Source organism: Dreissena polymorpha, chromosome 6 (genome assembly GCF_020536995.1).
Source record: "Dreissena polymorpha isolate Duluth1 chromosome 6, UMN_Dpol_1.0, whole genome shotgun sequence".
NCBI lineage: Eukaryota > Metazoa > Mollusca > Bivalvia > Myida > Dreissenidae > Dreissena > Dreissena polymorpha.
Window position 1 is genome coordinate 88319817 of NC_068360.1, and position 27555 is coordinate 88347371.

General features: G+C 38.2%; 1 protein-coding gene across 3 annotated transcripts; it reads right to left on the reverse strand.

The window, feature by feature from the left end:
- Positions 1–3685: 3685 nt before the first annotated feature.
- On the reverse strand, positions 3686–22172 carry LOC127836133 (uncharacterized). 3 transcript variants are annotated; one of them, XM_052362564.1, is made up of 16 exons: positions 22027–22172; positions 18426–18583; positions 17429–17509; positions 16631–16760; positions 15290–15483; positions 13910–14050; positions 13196–13410; positions 11504–11707; positions 10689–10850; positions 10039–10197; positions 8438–8536; positions 7716–7896; positions 7002–7119; positions 6267–6417; positions 4982–5053; positions 3686–3903 (listed from the first exon to the last, which is right to left on the reverse strand). In XM_052362564.1, exons 1-15 carry the CDS (start codon positions 22056–22058, stop codon positions 5027–5029), a joined length of 2052 nt encoding a protein of 683 aa, XP_052218524.1. In that variant the 5' UTR covers positions 22059–22172; the 3' UTR covers positions 3686–3903; positions 4982–5026. The 3 variants fall into 3 exon arrangements, with proteins under 3 accessions (XP_052218524.1, XP_052218523.1, XP_052218525.1); XM_052362563.1 differs by having other exon boundaries at positions 4982–5136; XM_052362565.1 differs by lacking the exon at positions 4982–5053.
- Between the last annotated feature and the right edge of the window lie 5383 nt (positions 22173–27555).

A 27555-nucleotide genomic window follows, 5' to 3' on the forward strand; every position in this document is an offset into this window, starting at 1 on the left:
TCGAAAGCACTTATGTCCAACTTCAGTAAGTTACATTGTTGCCATCATGTGACGTCGTATGCCGTTTGTGTAAGTACAAAAAATTAACCAGCTCTCAAACTTGCAGTTTCTATTTGACAAGTAAAGAACTGTTTCCTAGTTTTCTTTCCAATTTCGCAGCATTAGTTACAAGGACGGCGGGTGCAAAAAAATATCGATACAATGAAGTATTTTAGTTGTTGCATGGAACTGTGTGAATCGCTGTTGCTGACAGATATTGAACACTTCTTAAACAGTGCCATTGTTGTGGATCTTATGATAGAGGGTTTTCCCATGTTTAAAGAATACGTTATCTATAGCATTTTATTGCATGGCATGCATTGTGAAATAAAATCATAATAAACATAAATCTTAATGCTGTTACAGTTTTTTGCTGGTGTATTGTTGTTGTTTTTTAAATAATAAAGTACTTACGTATACCTATATTTGTTGCAGTTAAAATTGACATGGAATAAAAAGACAATGTAAAAGATGCAACACAGTAGTTTTAAGAATCCCATTGATTGGTACACATTAGATTTGCCGGCTGAATTAGTTGGTATTGGCAAAAACATTGGGACTAGACAATTTCCACATACGAATCTCAGGGTTTGAGTCCTATCCATGCCACAACTTATACAGTTAATGGTAACGGAATTATTGCTAATTTCCATAAAATTGTGTGAAAGTAAATTGACTGCTGTTATATGATTTCAATAGTGTTATATATGTAAGAAACAACCAAAACGGTTCATGGTGCTGTATAAATGAATAACTCCCATCAATGACCCGTTATAAGTTTCTAGTGTCACCACCGTACATAATCGTGATGCAGTCTGTTCGTGTTTAACATTAAAACAAGCATCCAAAGTTGAAGGTCAGCACCATATACTGATTTTCAATATTCAACGATTGAATAATCAATGGAAAACACAATTCAGTGTATTATATTGCTTATTAATTTAAATAAAACACTTCCCGCCTAAACTGGATTTTCACTTACAATATACCTCCTTTAAAGGAAAAATTCATTTAAAGCGGTTCATTATAAGCGGAGAGTGTCGTCCATAATTAGCCTGTGCGAATTTCACACGCTGACCTTGGATGACACTAAACGCGCATGCATTAAGCTCCGTTTTCCCAGATTTGCTGTCATAACTTCCGGTACATCATGCGTATCGTCAGATACGTATTCTTGTTCCGCATGTCGTGTTGGTAACGGCCTCAGGACCTGTCATGCTTAAGGTAAGTTTGCAGAAAATATATGTTTTAAATGTTCTTCAATTTTAAAAATGTTGATTAAAATTGTTCTTTAAGTTGATGCTGTTGTAACAGGTGTGTCGTTATACACATACATTAAATCAGTGTTTCGTTTTAATATTCATACCAGGAATATACTACATATTTTGGGGTCCGAAATATCACGTTACTTATTTGATTGTTCATGCTGTAATGCGCATAGTGCATACAACATCAGTATCAAATTTAGATTTTCTTAAACAAAAACGTTTCTTGTTTTAAGATACATATGGAATACGCGCTCTATTATTGTAATCGAAAGTTTGTATTCCCATCTTGCGGAATTTTCTCGCCATTGCAAGAAATGCAAACCTGAAAGCGTCGCAATCAACATACAACATATTATCGCAAACCTCACTTCTCCAAAACGTTCGCCTTATAGTTTCTAAGGTAAAAAGCTAGTGCACATATCGATCGGATAATCAGCGCAGCTGTGACATTTCTCATCATCTTCCTGTCCCTCATTTCGGCCAGCGACATTGCAACCTTGTTTCAACATTTAGACATCAAAGCGCTGAAGGCACTGAAGTTGTTCGCTGTTGTAGTCCTTGATTAGTTTGTGCGCATTGCACAGGCTAATCAGTGTGTACATGCTAATCTTATTTGACGTGCATTAAGCCCCAATTTCCCTGAAAGCAGCCGATATGTACAGATTTCAATGATAAACACTAGATTGGCCAATGTCGTCTTACAAGCTGGTATATACACTCACTGCTAGAGCAGAATCATTTGTCGTCTGCTGCAGACAGGCAGCGGTAATCGTCCCTAGCAGAGTGAGTTGCGGTTCTCACCGTAGCTAAGGCTTCTAAGCACATACTGATTTGCAAAAAAAGCTCTGTAAATTTAGTCGGCCGCTAACGCGACCAACTAAAAAAAGACACGCTCGACACAAACCATTAGGACTATACTTGGTAAGGAATGCCCATATAACATGAGTCGTTACAACGTTTGAGTTCAATATGACCTTTAAATTGTGAACAGCTGTTATTTTCATATTTCCAGAACCGACTTCTTTTTCTACATGCTTTCTTAAATTATTCCAAATAAGCGCGTAACAACATGTCTTATACTATTAATTCGCATCTTAAACATGTTATACTTGATTGCTATTGCGTGATTTCATTAAAGTGTACTTAAACTTGTGTCATCACTAACACGGCGTAAATAATAAAGTACAACAAAACTAGCTCGTTAGTTATATTGTGTCTTGTTCTGAGAAAACTGGTCATAATGCATGTGCGTAAAGTGTCGTCCCACTTGCCTGTGCAGTCCGCACAGGCTAATCAGGGACGACACTTTCCGCCTAAACTTAATTTTCGGTAAGGAGGGACTTCCTTAAACTAAAAATACCATGAAAGCGGAAAAGTGTCTTCCCTGATTAGCCTGTGCGGACTGCACAGTCTAATCTGGGACGACATTTTACGCACATGAATTAAGCCCAGTTTTCTCAGAACAAGACACAATTTAACAAATATTCTTTAAGCTGATAATAGAGTGCATGTTTAAATAAATGGGAGCAATTGTCACATATAACTTGCAATACATGCCTTAATAAAATCATGATAAACAGATAAAATAATGTATACACTTTTGTATCAAATGTAAAATACAAAATTAAACAAAAAAAAATAATGTTCATCCACCCAAAACAGAAAGAGAATTCTGCGAGGAAAAGTTACTCACATACACATGTACACTGCTTTACTCATAAAATAATTGTTTGACCCGTTTTAAAGATATCAAATGAATTGTTTTAACATAAGTTAATAAAAACAGTATTTTACTGAAATATATGCACGATTTCGGATTTCCTAAAACGACTCTTTTAAAGGGGCTTGTTCACAGTTTGGTAAATGACGCTTTTGGAGAATAATTGTCATAAATTAAAAAATCATTCATGCATTCTGATTTAACAAGCGAAATAACGCTCTTGACTATGAAACCTGTCTCGAAAATGTTAATAATTAATGGATAATCATCGTTCGCAATCGGTACGGTAATGAAGCCTTTGTAACGCTATTTCTCGATAATTTGGATAATACATGGAGTAGTATGCTAGCGGTTCTGTTTCGCTCATTAGAAGGAAATGCTGCTTGGCGCAGTGGAATCGCGTACCAATTTGCTTCCAAGGGGCCCGGCTTGGAATCCCGCGGACGGTTATATTTTGCATTCAACGATTTTTCATGCTTTAATTATCATAAGTAAGGACTATACAAAACATTGTATATTGTTTACTAAACATATTAAATGATATTTCTCGAAAATGCGACAAGCTGTGAACAAGTCCCTTTACGATTCCCTCGAGACGGTTTGACAACCCATTCGTATCGTACAGTGTCGGGAAAAACTTTCAAAAAGTAAATGTATAAACATTTGCAACTGTTTATTCAGCTGACGAACGTTAAAACAGCAATGCCAAGTATTGCTAACGTATGCCAGATACAGACATGTTCGTGTAGTGAACGTTGATTCGATGCCAGCTAACAGCGTGTGTTGTCGGGGCGGGGTCCCGTACTCCCGCCGACTGGGACATGCCTGAGAACACTTCCGGGAGCCAAGCGACGGTGATATTCGTCAAACTTCAGGCTAAAAGCAAATAGTACAGACGATGCATGTATATGATTAACACATTGCAATAACGTATACGTATTGCATTCTTTAAATGTAAAACTTTATATAACTTGAAGATAATATGATGACACGTATGCATCTAATGACTTTTTATTTAAAAAAACATCAAAACGTGCATCATCTTGATTTAAACGCGGCTGCATTTTTTCCGGATTTTAAAGAACGAGAAAAGCTAATTCAAATCTCATTTTTTAAATTTCATTCTTTACATTACAGAAATGTCCGCAAAAAAAGTATGGACTAGGCACGTTAAGTTTAATCAACAACATAAAAACCATACGATACAACAACAACAAAATAACATGAACATGTTATTAATTTGCCGCACCCCACACGTTTTTAAGTACTCGTAAGAGAAACTGATTTTAAGTCAGAGCTTCTTTTGAACATATTTACGCAGAAAGTGGAAAATTCCCATTATTGGACATTTTTATGTTTTCGATTGAATAGTATTTTTAAATTGTAATATCGGAAATAATGAATGTCCAGAAACACTATCAGGAGACACTATCACGTGCCATTTGTTCGTGAAGATAAATTATTAACCCATTCAGCGCTGGAACCGAATTTTAAAGGCCTTTGCAAACAGGTTGGATCCAGATGAGACGCCACAGAACGTGGCGTCTCATCAGGATCCAAACTGTTTGCTATTCTAATGGTATTCTTTAAAAAATATCGAAGAAAATGCTAATTTTAGAAATTCAGCAGATGATATTTTAGCAGACGACAAATTTCCCAGCATGCAAAGGGTTAATACTATCAATGATGTGTGTGGCGCATATACCATTGAGTGCACCGAGATTTCATCCGTACGCCCATCGCCCTAGATAGTGCAAAATAAAGGAGACGCCCCGTCCCAGAGACGAGCCCGTGTCTTTAAGTGTCCGATATGGCGTATCTATGACACAGTAATTCGGTTTAACGTCTGATGCAAAAGACGAGCTATTGAAAAACAGTTGAGTGGCGGATCGAACCTGCAATCTTTTAGTTTTCGTGCAAGTAAGACCACGGATTCTAGCAAACAATCACTTACGCAGTCCACTGATTGTTGGCCGATGCAGCGTTCAAAGTGAAGTACTTATTCACGGCGAGCGTGTCGACCACCCTGATGTAAAGAACACGTGTGATCGGGTTCAAGCCGTCCAGAATAACGGCGGTAATGTTCACGCCATGTACGGTAGGGTAGAACTAAATATTCATACAAAATTAAGTTTCGGTCTGTGAAAACGGGGTTTTATGAATTTGCGTTAAATCCGCATATGCTAACCAAGGACGACACTTTCCGATAATGGAATTTTTCATTGAAATAAATTATTTCCTTAACAAAAAGCCAGCAAAGGCGGAAAGTGTTGTCCCTGATTAGCCTTTGCGGACTTCACAGGCTATTCTGGGATGAAACTTTGCGCACATGCATTTAAGTCTTTCAGTGCGGGAACCGAATTTTGAAGGCCTGTGCAAACAGTTTGGATCCAGATGAGACGCCATAGAACGTGGCGTCTCATCAGGATCCAAACTGTTTGCTATTCTGATAGTTTTCTTTGAAAAAAATCGAAGAAAATGCTAATTTTAGAAATTTAGCAGACAACATTTTAGCAGACGACAAATTTCCCAGCATGCAAAGGGTTAAACCCGTTGTTCCATAGCGAAGCTCATATTTATGTTGAGATCGTTTGACTGAAACGTTTAAAACAAAAAAAAAATGATGGAATCATTACTAAATTGTTTCTATTTTTAAAAGCGTCGACGCACGAATTTGTGGGTTTTACTCTGCGTTCAATTAAATTAGACGGATTTCAGAATATAGTTAACACATGCACAACAAAAGTAAATATACCAGCAAACGTTTTATTGCTCACACATATTATTCAATCCAGTTTTGTTTGCCACATTTCTTCTACACCACACTGTGTTTTTTTTTTAAGCTGCCATATAAATATGCGGATGACCTGTAGCCGATATAAAATATATATTTTTTTTTTGTTTCATTTTTTATACTATCATCACACGTGCATGTTAAAAAATAACAAAAGGTTTATACACTTAACTGTTAAACCGCGCAGTTTTGTGACGTCATTATGTTTATAATGGCATAATTTCTTCGTGTTTCCTCAGTTTTCAAGACAACGGCCGAAAATGCAAAATTGAAAATGATGAGAAAAATATGATACCAGTTCAGTGTCAAATAGAGATACTTTTATTTTCTCGGCACGAATGTCAATAACACTTGCTAATGTTCATGGTTAAGGTTTTTTAATCCCACGCAATTAATGCAACACTAGTATTCTCCCTCTATTCGACTTACCACGAAATACGCTTACCGTCCAGTGCATTCCGTTATCCGCGGTGTGACCACACCGTTGCGATCCGCTAGAACGGTCCCTGAAGCAGCCGTAGAGCTCGCTAGCATTGAGGCGGACAAAGCTGCAGATAGGGCCCATGTACTGGTTGTGGTAGTGCGAGTTGATGAACCTGCAGTGGTGATGTGTAGGTTAGTGGGCGATCATTCCTGTATGTTTGTTTGGTTCGTTGGATGTGACGCCATTTTCAACAGTATTTCAGTCAGATCACGGCGGTCATAGTATTGTGTATGCTTTTCATCGTTTTTATACATTGTTTAAAATTACGTGTAGTTTAACAACAAGCGTCGCAGGAGGAATGCTACGGATAGTTCATACATCAATGAAATGCAGAAAAGTGCTATTTTATTGTAAATGTATTTTCTTTATTCTGTCAATATATTCCTTGACCAATGTCCCTGGACATACCAGTGGGCCGCGAGGTATTTGGGACAGGTATATGGATCCTGCCCAGTGTTTTCTAACATGCCCCATCTTCCATAGACCTCGTTCTGGGAAAACGGGGCTAAATGCATGTGCGTAAAGGCTTATGTGGCACGGCACTTTCCGCCTAAACGGCACTTTGCAAAAAAATAAAATTTCCTTTAAACAAAAAATATCATCACAGCGCATATTGCGAACTTCATATGCTAATCAGGGACGACTTTACGCACATGCATTTAGTCCTGTTTTCACAAAACGATGCTTCCATAATACCTGTGAGTAGCGAGGTATTTGGGAGAGGTGTAGGGATCCTGCCCAGTGTATTCTAACATGCCCCAGCTACCATACTTGCTGTACTGGCCAACGGACGCAAAGTAATTGAACAGCCCACCTGCAAAATTACAAATAGTTTAATTTTTAGATGAATCAATCTTTCTATGACAAGAAAAGAAAGATATGACCAAAAACTAGTCTTAAGGAGTCTTTAAGAGAAATTATTTGTCTGCAACACCTCAATAGTATTATTCCGTTTTCTGTAATATGTTCATTCTTGCTTAAACTGTGTATACATGAAATTATGATACAACAAAAGGCATTGTAGACTAAACTGAAAATGAGCCTCGCTATGTGAAAAGGGGGTTTAATGCATGTGGGCAAAGTGTCGTCCCTGATTAGCCTGGATAATCAGCAATGCATATTAGCAGTACCCACAGGCTAATCAGGGACGACACTTTCCGCGTTAATGACATTTTTAGTTTTCTTCATATTTTAGTTTAGGAGGAAATCAGCAATCCATATAAGCAATCCGAACACTTCTTATCAGGGACGACACTTTCCGCGTGTATGACATTTTCCGTTTTAAAAAGTCTCTTGTTAGCAACAACTCAGTTTAAAGAAGCAAGCTACTCGCAGGCTGTTTTCGTCTTATGCTGTTTGCGTATAACAATTTCGCTTTGCTTATAAATGGGAAAAGGTTTACATATATACCTGGCGCTGTGTTTTGCGGATCATTGTAGACAACGTCGTACCATGCCTGCATCAACTCATTCACGGAATCGGCCATAAGATCGTGGCGATTGTATGCAATGGCGTACTGGGTTGAGGCATCGTGCGTGGAACTCTCTAGACCCGGTCCCCCTTCGTACATCAGCAGTTTCAGACCGTGACTCTTGTCAAATAGATGTAGGATTTAAAGGGACCATTTCACGGTTTGGTAAATTGACAAGATTAAAAAAATGTTTCCGATTCGCAAATTTAAGTTGAAGTTATGATATTTGCGAGGAAACAGTAATACAGTACGTTTTTAATGTTCAAGGTCACAACTCATTATCAAAACAATAAACGAATATGAACGAATGAAGAATATTGCAATATAAATTGACAGCCATATGCATAGTGCTTCTTTAAGACCATCACGACATATATATATATATATATATATATATATATTTATAACTCTACGCCAATACTGACACGTTAAACCGTGTCTTCAAATTAAAACAAAACATAATATGTATCCAAGTGTCCTTAACACAAAGAACAATAGAGATTTCCCAATATAATCTTAAGTTCATCGAAATCTTTTCAACTGGAATACAAAACTTTTTTTCTTTCTTTAACATTATGTTTTATTCTTCAAGGATTTTTTAGCAGTTAATAAGATCATGCAGAGCCTTCTTAAAACAGACTGAAGGAGGGGTTTGACTAACCCTAGACAAGTTCATGTGGAAGTGAAAGTTCCGGATACTCGAAGCGAACTCCTGATGGCAAAGGGCGTGTATTTCCTCAGGCGACATTGAAGATATATTCTGCAATGTAGTTAAAATGAAAAGATCGGTTAATTCAAAATATAGGCAAAGGAACGAAATGAGCATTGATCTATGAAAACGGGGTTTAATGTATGTGCGTAAAGTGTAAAGAAGCGTAAAGAAAACATACAGTACAAGCGGAAAGTGTCGTCCCAGATTAGTCTGTGCAGTCTTGACAGGCTTATAAGAAACGAAACTTTCTGTGTTTATTGTACATTACGTTTTCTTGACAAAAATACAGCTTAGGCGGAGAAAGTCGTTCCTGGTCAGCCTATGCGGACTGCACAGGCTGATCTGGGACGAAACTGTACGCGCATACATAACACCCTCTTTTGCAACAGCAAGATTCAAATGTTTTCCTCATAAGGGCGGATGTTACTTTAGTTGGGTTGTACATCTTCAGACATACGCAAATGCCCGTTTCATTGGCCTTTAATGTCCACTTTTAACAATAACTAAGAAATAAATGTAAAACAACATCAACCAAATACAAAAACCGCTAACTATAGATAGACTTCTTAATGATCAAAAGAAACATAAAAATGTGGAGTGCACATTCAGACATATAAATTTGTAATAAACTGTGCTTGTGGAAGGCAATAAATTTGAAGAAAATAATGTTGGCAAACACCTTGTTTTTCAGTAGCCGACATTGAGCATATATTCTGTAATTTAATGTAATTGGGCCGTGCTCTGTTAAAAGGGGGTTTAATGCATGTGCGTAAAGTATCGTCCCAGATTAGCCTGTGTAGTCTGCACAGGCTAATCAGGAACGACACTTGCTGCCTAAACAAATTTTTGCTAAGGAGAGACTTTCTTGAAACGAAAACTATCATAACAGCGGACAGTGTCGTCCCTAATTAGCCTGTGCGGACTGCACAAGCTAATCTGGGACGACACTTTACGCACATGCATTAAACCCCCTTTTCACTGAGCACGGCCCAATTATTAGGATGTGCATGTGTTCGGTGCAGGTTAACCTTCTTTACCAAGTTCCCTTACACAAACATAACGCAGTCGCTTGTTTTATAGAGTGTTAATGCATTGTGAAATTATATGTTTGAAAAGAACCGAAAAACTTGCAAAAAGAAAATTTTCGAATAAAGTAATTGGATTGTATTCCCGCAAATACATGACTTTTCACCTTATACACGCCGCTTGAGGTTTGGCTATTTGACATTTAGTACATGTATAGAACAGTAGACAATGAGCCACGCTATGGGAAAACTGGGCTTAACGCATGTGCGTAAAATGTAATTCCGGATTAGCCTGTGCAGTCCGCACAGGCTCATCAGGGACGACACTTTCCGATTTTGTGGAATGTTCGTTTTAAAGGAAGTATTTTCTAAACCAACACCCTGTTTAGGCGGAAAGTGTCTTCCCTTATTATTTGCCTGTGCGGAACAAACAGGCTAATCTTCAATGACACTTTACGCACATGCATTTGGCCCGTTTTTCACAGAACAGGGCTCCAAAAGTGCGCCCTCAGTCTGAAGACTTACATGTTTGGTGCCAGTCACCTTGTCGCAGCCAAAGTATCCGGTTATAGCGTATGCTTTGAAATGTGCCGCTCTCGTTCCGAGGTCTTCAAAGATCTGTCGCGTGTAGTCATAATACGCTGTCTGCCATGCCCAAACGGGGATGACTCTGTTTCCAAGAACCTTGCCGGATTATAAAACAAAACCATTACTTTATAAATATTTATCAAAAAGCAGTACCAAACAGTTTACATCTATAATAAGTGGTTATTAGTCTTTCGAATAATATACCCTCGTGGCGGCATACTACAGCGCACAGACGGAAAATATTATTTTCTTTTGAAGAAAAATGTAATGCCCGAGTCCGCCGAAATTTATCATTAAATGTGCATTATCAAACGGCATCACATCGAATGACAGCAATGACATGATATTACTGAAAAAGTCTAATCAGACTGCACAGGCTAATCAGGGACGACACTTTCAACTCTGACTGTATTTTCGCTAGGAAGACACATAATTTAAAGAAAAATAATACCAACAAGCGGAAAGTGTCGTCCCTGATTCACATGTACGGAGTGTACAGGCTTAACTTGGACGACACTTTACACACATGTTTTAAGTCTAGTTTGTTCAAGAACGAGGTTGGAATAATGATACTATACGTGTCTTACCGATGTCCATATGTCGGCAACCTCGGTTGCTCGTTTGTTGTAATATTTGGCACCTGCCTTCCAGTCCTGTGGGTCCAGACCTAGCTTCTTTCCTTGCTCTTTGGTGTAAGTTGTTTGTCGGAAAATGCTGTTCCACACTTCATTTGAATATTCAACGTACACCTGTATAATAATTGGAATAATGATAAAAGCCGCCTTAATGTTTGTGCGTAAAGTGTCATTCAAGGTAAGCCTTTGCAGTCCGCACAGGCTTATCAGGGACGACACTTTCCGCACAGTCTGGATTTTCGTTTACAAGAGACTTGTTTCAAACGAACAATTCCATACAAGCGGAAAGTACCGTCCCTGATTAGCGTGGACGGACTGGGACGATAATTTACGCATATGCATTACGAGCTGTTTTACCACAGCGTGACTGAATAATAATAATTAAAATATCTATATATAGACACTGTAATTACTAGTTTATTTTCAACTCGATAAATGATAACCTTTTGTCGTGTTTTCACTAATCTCCATAATGTGTTTAATAGTTTTGTGCTTGTTATAAACTGTAAAAATAAAACACTGAACTAACGGATATTACTAGAGCTACCGATATCAAATTGTGGATCGCATGATGTATTTTCTTCCTTTATGGTTATATACGTGGGCATGCAATCATATCTTTTTCACATGATAAATTTACCTATTATCTTGACATATTTTAGACCTATGCGTTCTTATTATTGAGGAGCATAAGTCAACATATCAAGACAGTATGTCATCACGTTATTATTGCTTTGTCCCTTGTGGTTAAGAGGACACGCGCTAACCTTAACATCCGGACGTAAATCCGATAGCGCCAAACGCGCAAATCTGCTCAGGAAGTCATCATCCGCCGCATGGGGTTGACAGAACCAGGGATCTGCCCCAAGAATATTGGCCAAGAGGATGGCGTACTCGATGGCACCGCCCTCACTACCGGTCTGTGTGTGGAAGGTTGTTAGGCGTCTTGTTGACCACGTTGTAGGTTCAGGCTGTAATAAGCTTTTCATCGAAGATCATTGAACATACCAACAATTAACTTTAATCTCGTAATACTCCGAATGCTTTGCTTCACTATTTTCTCGGCGGTAATAAAAGCTTTTGTGTCTGTTTTATAACTATTTTTGTTATGGTTACAATGCCCGGTATTGTATAGATGATGGGCCACTCGCCTTTAACCCCCCGTTCTCACATAGCTGCGACTTTACGACGATTATCTCGATCAAGCCACGATCTGAAAAAAGGATCGAGGCCGATCGGAGTCTTAAATCGAGCAATTTGGCAAATTATGGTCTTCATTTCGACCGTTCTACGATGCCCCTACGTCAAACGCTTACTGCGTTTACTGCCGCGACATTCAAAATCATACTACGACGCTACGCAGACCTTTTACTGCGCTTTTACTACGACCATGAAGATCTCTCCACGATGCTTCCGCGCTGCCTGTATGATTACGGCGCTTCTACTACGCTTTTTAACGACTTAACACTGATGCATGTTGGCCAAGATCCCGGTACGCTTGTTTTGATCATGTTCAAAATAAGCGTGGCGAGAGCGTAGAGCTCTCCGATCATGAAGACTCTACCGCGATCATTCTGCGCTTATGAAGACTCTACTACGTTTCTCCTGCGATTTGTCACGATCGGCCACATGTTCGGCCACGCTTTGATCCTAGTAGAAGCGGCGTCTATGTGTGAACGGGGGGTAATAAACACTATAGAATTTTTGTATAAGAATTTCTCTGATGATATTTCATCTAGAATTTTAACTGTCCTTTAACCTAGAGGCTATTGGCTTGATTGTTTGTCGGACCACTCTTATATAGAAAACCGTTTACTGTTAAATGGTGTTTGTCAGTCTTTATTCATAGATGGCGTATCATTTACTATGCCAAACTCACGTATTCCTAGTGGCATTGTGTAGGCAGCGAGTTAATTTGCAATAATTAAAAAATGATACACGATTCCTTATGCGTTTGTTCCTTAAATATAATGAAGACATAATTGTGCTAATTACTGACATAAGTCGTTATTTGCAAACTAGCTCGTTACTACTTTTCCTTCCTTTTTTGCAGTTGAAATTTCTTTGCTATGAAAACGTTTATCTTATTCAGAGTTTATGTAAAATCTCTTACAGCTTAAATCTTACTTTAAGCAATATCATATGATACCATGATGAGACATATAGTAGATCCTAAATATGATTCTTTTCTATATGAGCCTTGCACTTGGAAATCGGGGGTAAATGCATGTTCGTAAAGCGTCGTCCTAGATTAGCATTTGCAGTGAGCTTTCCGCGTTTATGGATTTTTTCGTTTAAAAGAAGTATTTTTAGCGACAATCCAGTTAAGGCGGAAAGTGTCGTCCCTGATAAGCCTGTGCGGACTACAAAGGCTAATCGGGAACGAACCTTTGCGCTCATGCATTGAGTCCGTTTTTCCCAGAGAGAGGCATAAACACTATGTAAACTTAGGCATTTACCGTGTGTCCATTTGTGATTAGGAAATCCATGAACCTCAACTCCGAGTATCGTTTGAGGTTTTCTACGAAGGGAGGGTAAAATGGGAACAACTCGTGTCTATCTTCAAATCCAGGCATTATCAACCGGATGTTGTGGATAGGGTTGTTTTCGTTGGTTCTCATTATCTTGATGAGAATGCCTTGATTGCCTTCGTGAAACTCTACTGTCTTACGGCCTATAGTACGTTAGAAATATATAGCAGCATAACTTAAATGTTGTTAAATCAATAACAAAAAGTTTTGTTTTGTATATAATATCTCTTATGAACCATGCCATATCAATGTCTTATTGTTCACCACTGAATGATTTAAGGAAATTAATTCTTTCAAACTTCAACTAAGTGACCCTTATTAACGGTCTTTATATACATATTTTGCACTCACAAAAGCATGCGTGATACAAGATGTTGAACATTATAACTCGTTTACACGTTTACTTCATGGGCAAAAATGACATTTTGACACGTTTGTAATGCCTTAGGAAATGTAATTAAATTAAATATATCTTAATAGATTCAAGTTTCAAATGCTTTATTTTCAACCCTTAGATACAGCAAACAGTATAAAACCTGAACAGCCGACGAGTTCCTCGCAGTCTGTTCTGGTCTTATGCTGGTTGCAAAAGTCATTTTCACTTTGCTTCTGAGCGGTAAAGGGTTAACGAGGGAATCTTACCTTTTCCATTGTAGTGCACTGTGTGTGATACCAGGGCAAATGTGATTTCGCCGTCGCCATCATACAGTAAGGAGAAGTTACCCTGTGGGCCGTGTACACCCGCTGTACTCCGAAAAACTAACTTCACGACTGACAGAGATTCTGCGGAGAATAGTAATACAGCCGCGCTCTCAGAAAACGGGGTTAAATGAACGTGTGTACAGTGCCGTTCCAGATTAGCCTGTGTAGTCCGCATAGGCTGATCAGTAACGAAACTTTCCGCCTTAACTCGATATTCGCTAAGTGGAGACTTCATTGAAACATAAAATACCATGACAGCGGAAAGTGTCGTCCCCGATTAGCTTGTGCGGACTGCACAGGCCAATCTGGGACGATATTTTAGGCACATGCATTAAACATATTTTTACAGAGTGCGGCTAAATTATTTAAGGTAAAGTTTGATTTTTTTCTGTATCACGAAATCGTATTGTTTAATGCCCGTACTAAATCCCACGAGTGGTCTAAAGTGTGTTATAAGTATTGTTTATTAAAATAAAATATCTTAAACACAAACGTATGCCTCAAATATAATATATTCAGGTAATTTGTTTATGTCAAATGTAATTGGGTCTGGAAGTGATGAGACTCAAGAAACAACCAATAAGAAGCTTAAAATATTCAATTCCCAGACCCATTCTTAGCTGGCAATAAATACTGTATACTAGTAATCATTGATATTCGCCAGTATGCAATTTCTGTATTAAAAAAATATATGTTAATATCGCGGACTTCTTAATTCGCGAACTTCTGATTTCGGGAAAAATATGAGGTATTTGCGTCGATCATTTTCCCCAGAAATCAACGAAAATTCATGTCCCACAAATAAATATGATTTTACAATTTCGGCTTCTAATGATCCGTCGTCTGACGTATAAGACTGCAAGACTAGGGGGATTGAATGGCCATGGGATCAGAACGTGTCAATGTTTAACCTTTGAGTTCAAACAATTTTCAAGATACAACATTCGAGTTCCAGACTACTTTAACCTATGAGTTCCACCTACTTGCCAAATGCACTTTCGAATTTCATGGTGCTTTATTTACGGCAAGTGACCAATGGCCAAAAAAGTACGAAACAACATACAAAAATTGTAGAATAAAGCTGGGGTCACCGCCTTGGAATGGTCAATGCAAAGCACTGGGTGTTTAGACAGGTTTTAGAGCGCTCAACCTCACACTTGGCCCATCAATATTCATGAAACATTAGAGTGTAAACTTATAAACTGATATAAACTTCGAGTTGCAGACTTAGTTAATATCTAACATTAGGGTTACTCCAACTTATGATGTAAACTACGAAGTACAGACGTAGTAAATATTTTACCCCGGAGCTTCACCTACTTTCAAGCCTCGCCGGGTATCCATCATTCCTCCACGTGATATTGTTCTGCTCGTGTGTGTCCCATCGGCCGTCGTGATCTCGTTGAGTGATCCAAGCCGACGAGAGTTTGGCCACGTCGACGAACTTCAGTTCCGGCGACCAGTAGGAGAGCCCTTCTATGTTCATACCAACAGAAATGTTGCGGTTCATCATGCTAAAAGAGGAAAAACACTTCAAATGCATGTACGTTAAATATTGTGCCAGATTAGCCTGTTCACTCCACATAGGCTTATCGGGGACGACAATCACCGCCTTGATTGGATTTATGTTTTGTTGTGACTTCCTTGAAACGATAAAGTTCATAAAAGCGGAAAGTATAGTTTCTAATTAGCCTGCGCGGATTGAACAAGCTAATCTAGCACGATACGTTACGCACATGCGTTAAACCCCGTTTTCTCAGAGTTGGGTTCAAATGAGTATTGTGTATGCGTATGCATGTTGCGGTTCGATATGCTGAAATAAAGGATAATGACTTCACTATGTAGCTATACAATACCCAATCGAGAAAACTTAACCATTTTCCACTCAGATCCTAATTTTTTTCATGTTTGTAGTTATTAAGAAAATAAAATAAAATAAAGACCTCTCTTTAAAAATTCACGCTGTTAAGGCTTCATTTCCAACCCTTAGATACTGATGAGCAGCAAACTGTATAATACCTGAACTGCCTTCGAGTTACTCTGTTCTTGTTTTATTCTGGTTGCATGTAGTCAATTATTACTTAGCTTCTGAGTGGGAAAGTGTTATGTATACAGCATCCAATTGACAGAAAAAAATCAATATTTTTTTATGCGTATTTACATGTATTTAAAATGATACTTTTTCATGGTTTAAACTAAGAACAAAGTCTAAATGATCCTCGAATTTGGAAAACATGGCTTAATGCATGTGCGTAAAGTGTCGTCCCACATAACTCTGTGAAGTCAAAACAGGATAAGCAACAACGAACAAATACCAACAAAGCAGGAATGTCGCCCCTGATCAGCCCGTGCAAAGGCTGATCTAAGACAACAATTCCCACACATGCGTTTAGCCCCGTTTCCAGGAGCGCGGCTCATATGTGTTCAAACGGTACAACATACGTGTATGTACATTTTGTCCTTCATGTTTGTTACTAGTTTACTATGGTTACGTGTTTTTGTCCTACATGTTTGTGACTAGTATTTTTTTACGTGTTTTGCTCCTATATGTTTGTTACTAGTGCACTATTGTTACGTGTTTTTGTCTTACATGTTTGTTACTAGTTTACTATGGTTACGTGTTTTTGTTCTACATGTTTGTTACTAGTGAACTGTTGTTACGTGTTTTTGTCCAGCCTGTCACATCGGTCGCCCGTGTACCCTTCCCAGCATTCACACTGCCCGTTCCAGCAGGTACCGTACCGACACGCTTGCGTACATGCGCATACACCGGGGCCCATGCATTGCACACCTTTGAAACACATGAGACGCACTCTGTGAAAAGGAGCTTAAATGCATGTGCGTAAAGTGTCGTGACAGATTAGATAGTGTAGTCCGTACAGGCTAATCGTTGGCGGCACTTTGGGCCTAATCAATATTTTCGTGAAGAACATTTTCTTTAAACGAACAAAACAATAACAATGGAGAATGTCGTCCCATGTTAGTCTGTGCGTACTGTACAGGCTTATCTGTCATTACATTTTACACACATGCATCTTTTCTCAGATCGCGCCTCATACAATGTTGATCGTGATTTTTGCTAATGTTAAAATACACGACGATTTTCTATAGACGAAGACAAGTTGTCGTTGTAAATACGCCAGATAAATGTGATGTAAAGGTCATCGATCATATGATATAGTGGGTTTTTTGTACACGGGAACCCACAATCTTGTTTGATTTGTTGAACCCTGTTTTACTTCGAAAATGATTTATTACACACATTATACGTATTTAAAAAGAATTCAGGTTTAAAGACACTTTATAAAATATGCATTTGGATGTTTTCGTTTTTTTATTAATGCAATTCATATTGCTTTTCAAACTGCAATTTATGTAAGGTGACATCTTAAAGGCATATTTTGAAGGTTAAAGGTATGACCTCAAGGTAATATAACAAGCACACTTCTATATAAATACCGGTGGGGCAAGTACAGTCCCATATGCACTTGTGTTGGGAGCTTGACCATTTCCAGCCATTGTCGCATTGACATGTGTTATCTACAACAGAAATTGCGCATTTAAAACAAAAATGCGAACAAATATGTATAAGTATTTTTATATGTTTATGAGTTTAGATTTAAGTTTCAGTACTAGGTTATCTAGGATATGCCAATAAGAAAATCACATCAAAACAATTTTGTGGTGCTAACTACTAGTAACTTATCAGAAGGGTATACGTTAACGTGCTTACTATAAGGGTAAAAATAATCCAGTTTACTTTTGCCGATCTATATAATTCTATGAGCCGCGTTCTTTGAAATCTGGACTTAATTCATGTGCGTAAAGATAAGCTTATGCGGACAACTGTGCAGTCCGCACAGGCCAATCAGGGACGACACTTTCCGCTCTTACATACTTGTTTCTTTTAAAGAAATTCTCATTTAAACGAAAGTCCATTCTAGGTGGAGAGTATCGTCACCTTCTAGCCTTTGCAAACTCTACGGGCTAATCTGGGATGATACGTTACGCACTTGTAAGCATTAACCCATTTATGCCTAGCGTCCTGGAAAAAAGAACTTTGCAAACAGCATAGACCCAGATGAGACGCCGCATGATGCGGTCTCTCATCTGGGTCTGCGTTGTGCTTTAAGGAATTTCAGTAATTAATATTCTAAATATAGAAATAAATATACTAGACATTCCTAATTTTGGAAATAACGTGATCCAATTTAGGATGATGGGAGAGTCCACTAGGCATAAATGGGTTAAGTCCGGTTTTCTCAGAACGAGTTTATTTTATACTCATAGTCTTTCGTCTTTTCTTTATAATCCCATCGAAATAAAATGCCTTCAATATTTTGTTTGTTTGAAGTTGTGTGAAAGCACGGCGTTCATTGGTTACACAAAGTGTCTTGAATTGTTTGTGTTAGTTATTGCATTAAATAGCAATACGTAAATCATACGTATCGCGTACCTTGGTTACAAACCCCGTGTCCTTGACAACCACAGTCCACGCTACAGTCGGTCCCTTTGAAGCCCTGGTAGCATTCACATTGTCTAGACTCTGTTTTACATACGCCGTTCCAGTTACAGTGAACGCAGTTTTCGTCCATAATAAACGCCTCGCATAGGCTTAAAGTAACGAGAATACATGTATGTTTGTCTTTGTAAAATCTTAACAGGTTTTTCCATTGTATTTGTCGTAGAGCTTTTGACCTTTTTTGAACTTGCCATTGTAAACTCAACCCCTTCCCACAAAAAAACAAAATTAAAAAAACAACAACGAAGTAAGCCGAATTGATAATTAAAATTTTCGTATTTTTTAAAAGTACCAAAAACTGCAAAATGTGCCATCTACAAACTCTTGCCGCAATTATATTAAAAATATACTCTATTTGATAATCCATTTTGTGTAGCATTACGTATTTTTTATATAATGTTAATTATTTTCTTTCACAAAATTGTTGAATTGTTTTCACACTTGACATGTAAACATGTCGCAGTTTTATAATATTTACACAAGCTGTCGCTTGAGCAGTGCAATCGTGACCCCTCTTTCTTAAATTATATCTTGCACGGTATCAATGTGACAAATGCGCAAACCGGAAGTCCTGACAAAAAGGGTATATGCTGTCAGATTGATAACAAGTTCCTATTGTTGAGTGCATGATGAATATAATCATTAAAGTGCATTTTATATGATGTTTTTTAAGTATCAATTTGAAGGTATATATGTAAGCATAGGAAAACAACTCATTTCGTCGCTTCATTCTTAAACATTACTGGTTTCTAGAGTCACATCTTTTGTTAGTTGTGTTTTTTTGCGGAAAATGGCAGCCTCCACTCCACTGAGTGTGTGCGTGCGTGTGCGTGTTTTTGAGCGTGTGTGCGCTTGCGTGCGCGAGTGTGTGTGAGTGTTATTCAGAGTTAATTTACAGGTTGCCGCTAAGTTTTCACGTCTACATTATGTGCGGACTTCCGTGCTACTGAATGCCGCTGTGTAATTAATATGTTGAATATTTTGAGTTACAACATCTATTTTAATGGTGTTTTTATGGTTCTTACCTTATATTCCAACCATGTACGCTGATATATTGGAAAGAAGCTTTGTCATGGTGAAAATTGTCATCAAACATTGCCAACGTAATTTAGAACATTTATTTTATTTGCGCTGTGTAATCGTTAAAGCAAGTGAGCGGCCAGCCTGTCTGGAAATTGCCATTTCAAGGCGTTCCCGTATATTTAGGCGAAACTAGAATGATATTGCGACCAGATATGTCTTAAAAGAAGATATTCGGTGTATGCCATTCATGTTATAATAATAATAATACACACATGGTAGGGTGATAATATGTTATAAATGGGTTTTAGATAAGAGAAATGCCATTAACTCGCTAAATATATTACGGATAATCGCGATTATTCACGTACTTTAAATAATCAAATAGCTGCGTTCGGAAAACATAAAAAAGTGTATACAGGTCTGTTCGAAGGTGTGTGAATATGTCATATATATATGAGCCTCGCTTTGTGAAAAGGGTGTTTAATTAAAGTGCGTTAAATGTCGTCCCATATTAGCATGTGCAGGCCGCAAAGGCTAATCAGGGACGACACTTTCCGCCTAAACTGGATTTTCGTCAAGAATAGTCTTCCTTAGAAAGGAATTGTTATAATAACAAAAAATACAGTAACAGCAGACAGGGTGGACTACAAAGGAAAGCAGACAGGGTGGACTGCAAAGGAAAGCAGACAGGGTGGACTGCAAAGGAAAGCAGACAGGGTGGACTGCAAAGGAAAGCAGACAGGGTGGATTGCAAGGAAAGCAGACAGGGTGGACTGCAAAGGAAAGCAGACAGGGTGGACTGCAAAGGAAAGCAGACAGGGTGGACTGCAAAGGAAAGCAGACAGGGTGGACTGCAAAGGAAAGCAGACAGGGTGGACTGCAAAGGAAAGCAGACAGGGTGGACTGCAAAGGAAAGCAGACAGGGTGGACTGCAAAGGAAAGCAGACAGGGTGGACTGCAAAGGAAAGCAGACAGGGTGGACTGCAAAGGAAAGCAGACAGGGTGGACTGCAAAGGAAAGCAGACAGGGTGGACTGCAAAGGAAAGCAGACAGGGTGGACTGCAAAGGAAAGCAGACAGGGTGGACTGCAAAGGAAAGCAGACAGGGTGGACTGCAAAGGAAAGCAGACAGGGTGGACTGCAAAGGAAAGCAGACAGGGTGGACTGCAAAGGAAAGCAGACAGGGTGGACTGCAAAGGAAAGCAGACAGGGTGGACTGCAAAGGTAAGCAGACAGGGTGGACTGCAAAGGAAAGCAGACAGGGTGGACTGCAAAGGAAAGCAGACAGGGTGGACTGCAAAGGAAAGCAGACAGGGTGGACTGCAAAGGAAAGCAGACAGGGTGGACTGCAAAGGAAAGCAGACAGGGTGGACTGCAAAGGAAAGCAGACAGGGTGGACTGCAAAGGAAAGCAGACAGGGTGGACTGCAAAGGAAAGCAGACAGGGTGGACTGCAAAGGAAAGCAGACAGGGTGGACTGCAAAGGAAAGCAGACAGGGTGGACTGCAAAGGAAAGCAGACAGGGTGGACTGCAAAGGAAAGCAGACAGGGTGGACTGCAAAGGAAAGCAGACAGGGTGGACTGCAAAGGAAAGCAGACAGGGTGGACTGCAAAGGAAAGCAGACAGGGTGGACTGCAAAGGAAAGCAGACAGGGTGGACTGCAAAGGAAAGCAGACAGGGTGGACTGCAAAGGAAAGCAGACATGGTGGACTGCAAAGGAAAGCAGACAGGGTGGACTGCAAAGGAAAGCAGACAGGGTGGACTGCAAAGGAAAGCAGACAGGGTGGACTGCAAAAGAAAGCAGACAGGGTGGACTGCAAAGGAAAGCAGACAGGGTGGACTGCAAAGGAAAGCAGACAGGGTGGACTGCAAAGGAAAGCAGACAGGGTGGACTGCAAAAGAAAGCAGACAGGGTGGACTGCAAAGGAAAGCAGACAGGGTGGACTGCAAAGGCTAGTCAATGATGATACATGCATTAAACCTCATTTTCCCAGAGCGCGTATCATATAGATGATTCGTGTTAGCCGGGGTCCCTATATGTTATTTTATATTTCACATAGTTGTTTGTGTTTTATCTTTAGATCAATTATCAAAACTATCCAATAATGAGAAATAAGTCACAGCAACTTTCGCAAAAGCACGTTATTGGCGTGGGTGTCATTAAATCATTGATATAACTGATGATCGGTCACCAACGCAAACCAACTTCAACGCCGTATATCTTTTTCTTATGCATTACACTTATATATGTCACACAAAGCATTTCGTTCATTACAACATGATTTATTGAACGAACCATTCTACTTGGAATGAATAGTATACACATTACGTTATTTATAATCATATTAACGTACCTTATATGAATCATAAAAAATACTTCATCAAAGGAAATAAGTTTTAAATCTTATACCGGTAAGTGCTGCCCTCTTTGAATACCTTAGCGGTATTACTCAACTTTTTTACAAATACATTTTTAATTTTTTAACTAAAACAAAAACAAAACAAGTAACTACCTAAGCGATATAAATCCTAATATTAGCAGCATTTTCCCGTGAACATATCAACGCATCCTTGATTCTTTGTGTACAGTGATGTCCCAGACTATATATACACCTCGAAATGTACGTACTGCAATCACGTGATCAGTTAAGTCCCTGTCCTCTTTTAGCATAGTACGAGAAATGAGCAGATGTTAAGGTCATTTTACTTTGACAATTTTTATGACACAAACAGTATGGTCGAAACTACCCTTCTGCATAACGCTCTGAAATTATATTTCATATTTGGTTATAAGTAACCTGTTTATATTTGAACAACAACACGTCTACTGTAGCATCTTCATTTAACAATTATACAACTCCGTCATGGGCAATTATTTCGTTTTAATTGATTAACTTGTTAACTATTGTTTACACTCGCCATACACTAGATCCTAGATGGCCGTCCGCTTAAAGGGGCCTTTTCACGTTTTTTGTAAATTGACACATTAACAAAAGTTGTTTCATATTCGCAAATTTTCGTTTTAGCTATGATATTTGTGAGGAAACAGTAAAACTGAAAATTTACCTTGCTCTAAAATATACACGATATGCATCTTTTGATGATTTGAAAACCTGAAAATTATAAAGCGTTGCAACGCGAAACATGAATAATTTGGAAAGTTCGGTTGTTGTCGTTATATTTTGATAAACAACGAGGATTGCTTAAAGGGATCTTTTCACGCTTTGGTAAATTGACAAAATTGAAAAAAGTTGTTTCAGATTCGTAAGTTTTCGTTTTAGTTATGATATTTGTGAGGAAACAGTAATACTGAACATTAACCATGCTCTAATATAGCCATTATATGCATCTTTTGACGATTTTAAAACCTAAAAATTATAAAGCGTTGCAACGCGAAACGATTGAATAATTTGGAGAGTTCTGTTTTTGTCGTTAAATTTTGTGAAACTACGAAGATTGCTTATATAAGGTATAAAATACGTCAAGAGTGTACTCGGCGGAATAGCTCAGTAGGCTAAAGCGTTTTTACTTCAGGACTCTGGCAGGACTCCAGGGGTCACTGGTTCGAAACCTGCTCCGGGCAATATTCTTTTCCTTTTTTTTAATTTTTTTCTTGATTTTTTACTGGAGCTTTTATGATCCAATGTTTACATTTATCAATATAAAGCATTTAATGAATAATTTTAAAAATGCCAAAATCTGTGAAAAGGCCCCTTTAATATATAAAGTAAAAAATACATCCACTAATAGCATGAGCACCGATAGCCGAGTGGTCTAAGCGGAATACTTTTAACTCCAGGATTCCAGGGGTAAGTGGTTCGAGCCCTGTGGAGGGTTACTTTTTTACTTTTTTGAATTGTATTCTTGTTTTTTTACTGGAGATGTTTAGGTCCAATGTTTAAATTTATCAATATATAGCATTTAATAACAACTTCAATACATGCCAAAATCTGTGAAAAAGCCCCTTTAATTGTATGTTTCATAATTTCTCTAACGTGACGAAATATAGTTTGATGAATGACTTACACCAAAAGTTGGACTACCTCCTCTATTTCCGCGCCAGACAATACAACACAGTTAAAGCTCAATCAAATGCATTACTAACTTAACACATGCTTCATAATAACACACTTAAATGGTCACATTTTCGGCTTCCAAATTACTTTTCATTAAACATGTAAGACTTTTTCTGAACAGAACAATATTTAATGGCTCCTTTACCTTTCGACATCTTAAGCACGCATCATACGAAATTGTCTACCAGTGGACATAAGGGTCTCATTGGTCACCGCGCACTGGTCTGTTCCACAAAATAATATCTTTCATTGGCGAATATCCGGGGGGCCTGGAAAATATGACCTACTTTGGCTCAAAATTATTAAAGCGCTGAAGGCATTGCATTTATTATCTCTTTGAAGGTATTGAATATTACTTACAGTAACAGGTCAGACTTTTGAACACCAATGTAATTTACTTTTCATTGTCTACAGTGGTGAGATTTTGAAAAAAGGAGGGAAGTGCCATTGATTTACAATCTCTTGTTATTTTATGCAGGATTCCCACAAACTCTACTTATGATTACAAAGATGAAAACAGAAATTCAACGTATATTTAAGTTGGCGCTCAGGAAAAGTCTGTGAGTCTAACAAAGAATGAACCACACCATAATTCTAAAAACTAAATGTATTTGTATCAACGAGCTTTGTATTAAATTCTCGATCAAATCCAATTAAAAAATATTAAATATTTTAGCCTGAAATTAAATGCTTCATTGAATGTATTTCCATTTCATTTTTATTAATTTCCATGTACTGGCATAAACGCGTAACTCCTCTACTCCACCCGTCACCAATATTTTTATGAACGTACCATATACTGCAATGTTTAATTCGTAAATTGACGTATATTTACTATAGTTTCAATGGGTCAATACTTTTCATCGTGTGCATTTATTCCGATTTGAATTTTTCCTCCTAAAATTCTTAATGTACTCAATTGCTCGTCTGTATTAAGTTACAGCACCTGGTCTGTTGCATCACGCACGCATTACATCTATGGAACTTGATAGTCGACAGCAACTATTTCGAACATTTATAATAACACGATTTTTGAGATGCGTTCGAAGGTACTTTAATCAGCAAATATCAACAAATGGCTATACAAGAAAAATATACATGTACTGAAATTAAATTGCTACTGCAAAGATTCTTAAAGGTTTTTGTGTTCACAACTTACTCGCCATAAGGATTCTGTTGTTCACCACCTGCTTGTAACTTTTCATAAGTAACTATTGCTTGCAGTTAAAAGGTGTGATGATGATACCAGACACTGTCTTTAATGTAATGTATTAATTACCGGTTTATACTACGTAAATGGTAAAATTGTAATTATGTGTTAAACAATCTGCAGTGAACGCTTAATTCATTGTTCGACGTCAATCAAAAATAATTGGCGTCAGTTAACCTCGGAACCGATTGGACGGCGAAAAATACAGTTTTGCAGCTAGAAAGAAACCTGCGAATTTCTCGTGACGCATCTTTGTAAGCAAAAATGACTGTAATGTGGCTTGTCAAATTTACATCGGCTGCCCGGGTATTCGCAATAATTGTGATCTAAATAGACCAGTGCACGGTGGCAAATAACACCTTAATGTGCACTGGTAAACAATTTAACGGCAATTCATGTCTGGTTGCCCTTTATTGGACAATTTAACTCAGCAAAGGGAGTGCTGAAAATTGAAGATCTACTTCCCGCTCCTCGCGCGCTGCGCTGCTTGAATGGCCTCTATAGACGCCACAAGCTGTCGACTCTAACCCCAGCACGGTTTCCCCACCACGTTGAGTGTACTGGGTACCGCCGTCCTTCGACACTTCCATTATCTTCATAGGGTCACCCCCTCGAAATCCTGGCCTGTATCTCTGCCCAAGATCCGCCACGCCCGTCTTCTACGCTGACACCTCCGCTGTCCCCGTCCCTCTTCCGGCGATGTAGTGAAACCACTATCTACCTTCGGACAATTACCATTCCGCGTAGCGATCCTTCCAAGTTCAGGGGTTCAGCGAAGTCAGCAGGAGAGGACCTCACCATCAACCAGATATATTTCTTTGTATTGTCTTATATGTTGAACGATGGGCCTTTTTTCCTGATTATATCATATTTATCATACTGCATTTCCAAACATAACACATAGTGCATAATGAGACACGCAATATACGCAACATGCGCCACAACCGAACATGCACAGATTTCAAAGCCTCTGTAGTCGCTGATCCAGTATGATACATTTCCAAATCATGTTATCCACGGCTACCAGTCTCCCATTCCGCTGGAAATCCAGCCCAGTAAAGATAGGTTCCTCCTAATCATCTCCAGTCTTTTGCAAATCCACGGATACGAGCAGCTCCAAAGTGATTGGCCTTGGTTGGGAGGATCAGCTTACGCGACTGGTTCTAACTTTTAAAAATACACGTATTTTCCAAATTTATCGATTAAAAGGGTATCAAAGTCATTATAATTTTAAAACATGTATGTTTCGAATCAATCGATGAAAAGCGTTATAAACGCTTCAAATAGAAATATTTTGATTGCTGATTATCAATCATCGCCATTATCCTTCTCCTTCTCCTCCTTTTCCTCATCATCATCACCGTCGTCGTTATCGCCATCATCATCATCATCACCATCAGCGTAGTCATCAAAATCGTCATCATCTTCCTCATCATCATCATTATTACCAGCATCAGAATAATCATCATCCTTTTCATCATCATCATCATCATCATCATCATCGGAAGCAGCATCAGCAGCATCAGCATAATCATCATCGTCATCATCATCATCAACGTCATCATCATAACCCATAATCATCATCAGCAGCATCATGATCAGCATCATCATCATCAACGCTGTTCAGCACATAATCCGGATCTTTTTCATCGTCGTAATCAAAACAATCATCTTGTTCATCATCCCTATCACCATGATCCGCATCATAATTATGTTCAATAATTTCATTACCGCTTTGATTGTTTATTAGTATGTGTATTCGTAAGTATCTGTTTTACGTTATGTAATGTTATTTTGTTATACCTAGTTACGTGACAAAAAATGTGTATACTTGAGAATGATAGTGTTAAGATAATAACTTTTTATTTGAAAAAGTCAAAGCACAGTCTTTTAAAAATGAAAATACAATAATTCTTTTCAAAATAATGTACAACAATAATGTGTATTCGTTTTGTAGCTGAATACAATCGTCTTTAAAATTAAAAAGTACTGACTCATGTCGCAGACGTTGTTTGCAAACCATTCTTTGCCGTATGACATCCACATACATTTCACGAAGTACGAATCTTATCGGAGACGTATGACAGTGTTGGGCGATCTGGATATTGCATCTCTATATGGTATTTATCTTGCTTTTATGTAAAATGAATATTTTGTATTTAATACTATAAAAAACCTATATAAAAACACTGCATACTGGCAGTAAAACTTAATAAGGATCAGTTGGTGACGTTTCTACAAAATTACCAAATCAACAGAAAAAGTAAGAATTTTCCATTAGGGTTCGTCCTAAATGCTATACTACACACTCATAATTTTCAGCCAGTGTTCAGACTTTAATTAAACTTATTTTGAAGACATTGTGGAACTTTCTTGATTTTCCTTAATTTAAACATTTTTGTAACTGCCTAAATTCCATTTATTTATTTGGGGCCTACTCTCAAACATGTTTTTTTTGCCTTGGGTAAAGGTAAATTAAGGTGAAAATCTGGGTAGACAGCTAGGATAAAAAAAGATTGATGATCTTCATATCTAGAATCTCAATTGCAATGATCAAAACAATAATGGTAAACACTATTTCACTTCTCAATTGCAATGATCAAAACAATAACGGTAAACACTATTTCACTTCTCAATTGCAATGATCAGAACAATAACGGTAAACACTATTTCACTTCTGATTGTGATATTGAACAAAAAAAGGAATTGTGATAAAAATGCCCCATTATGCTTGCAGAAAGCATGATGACATCAAA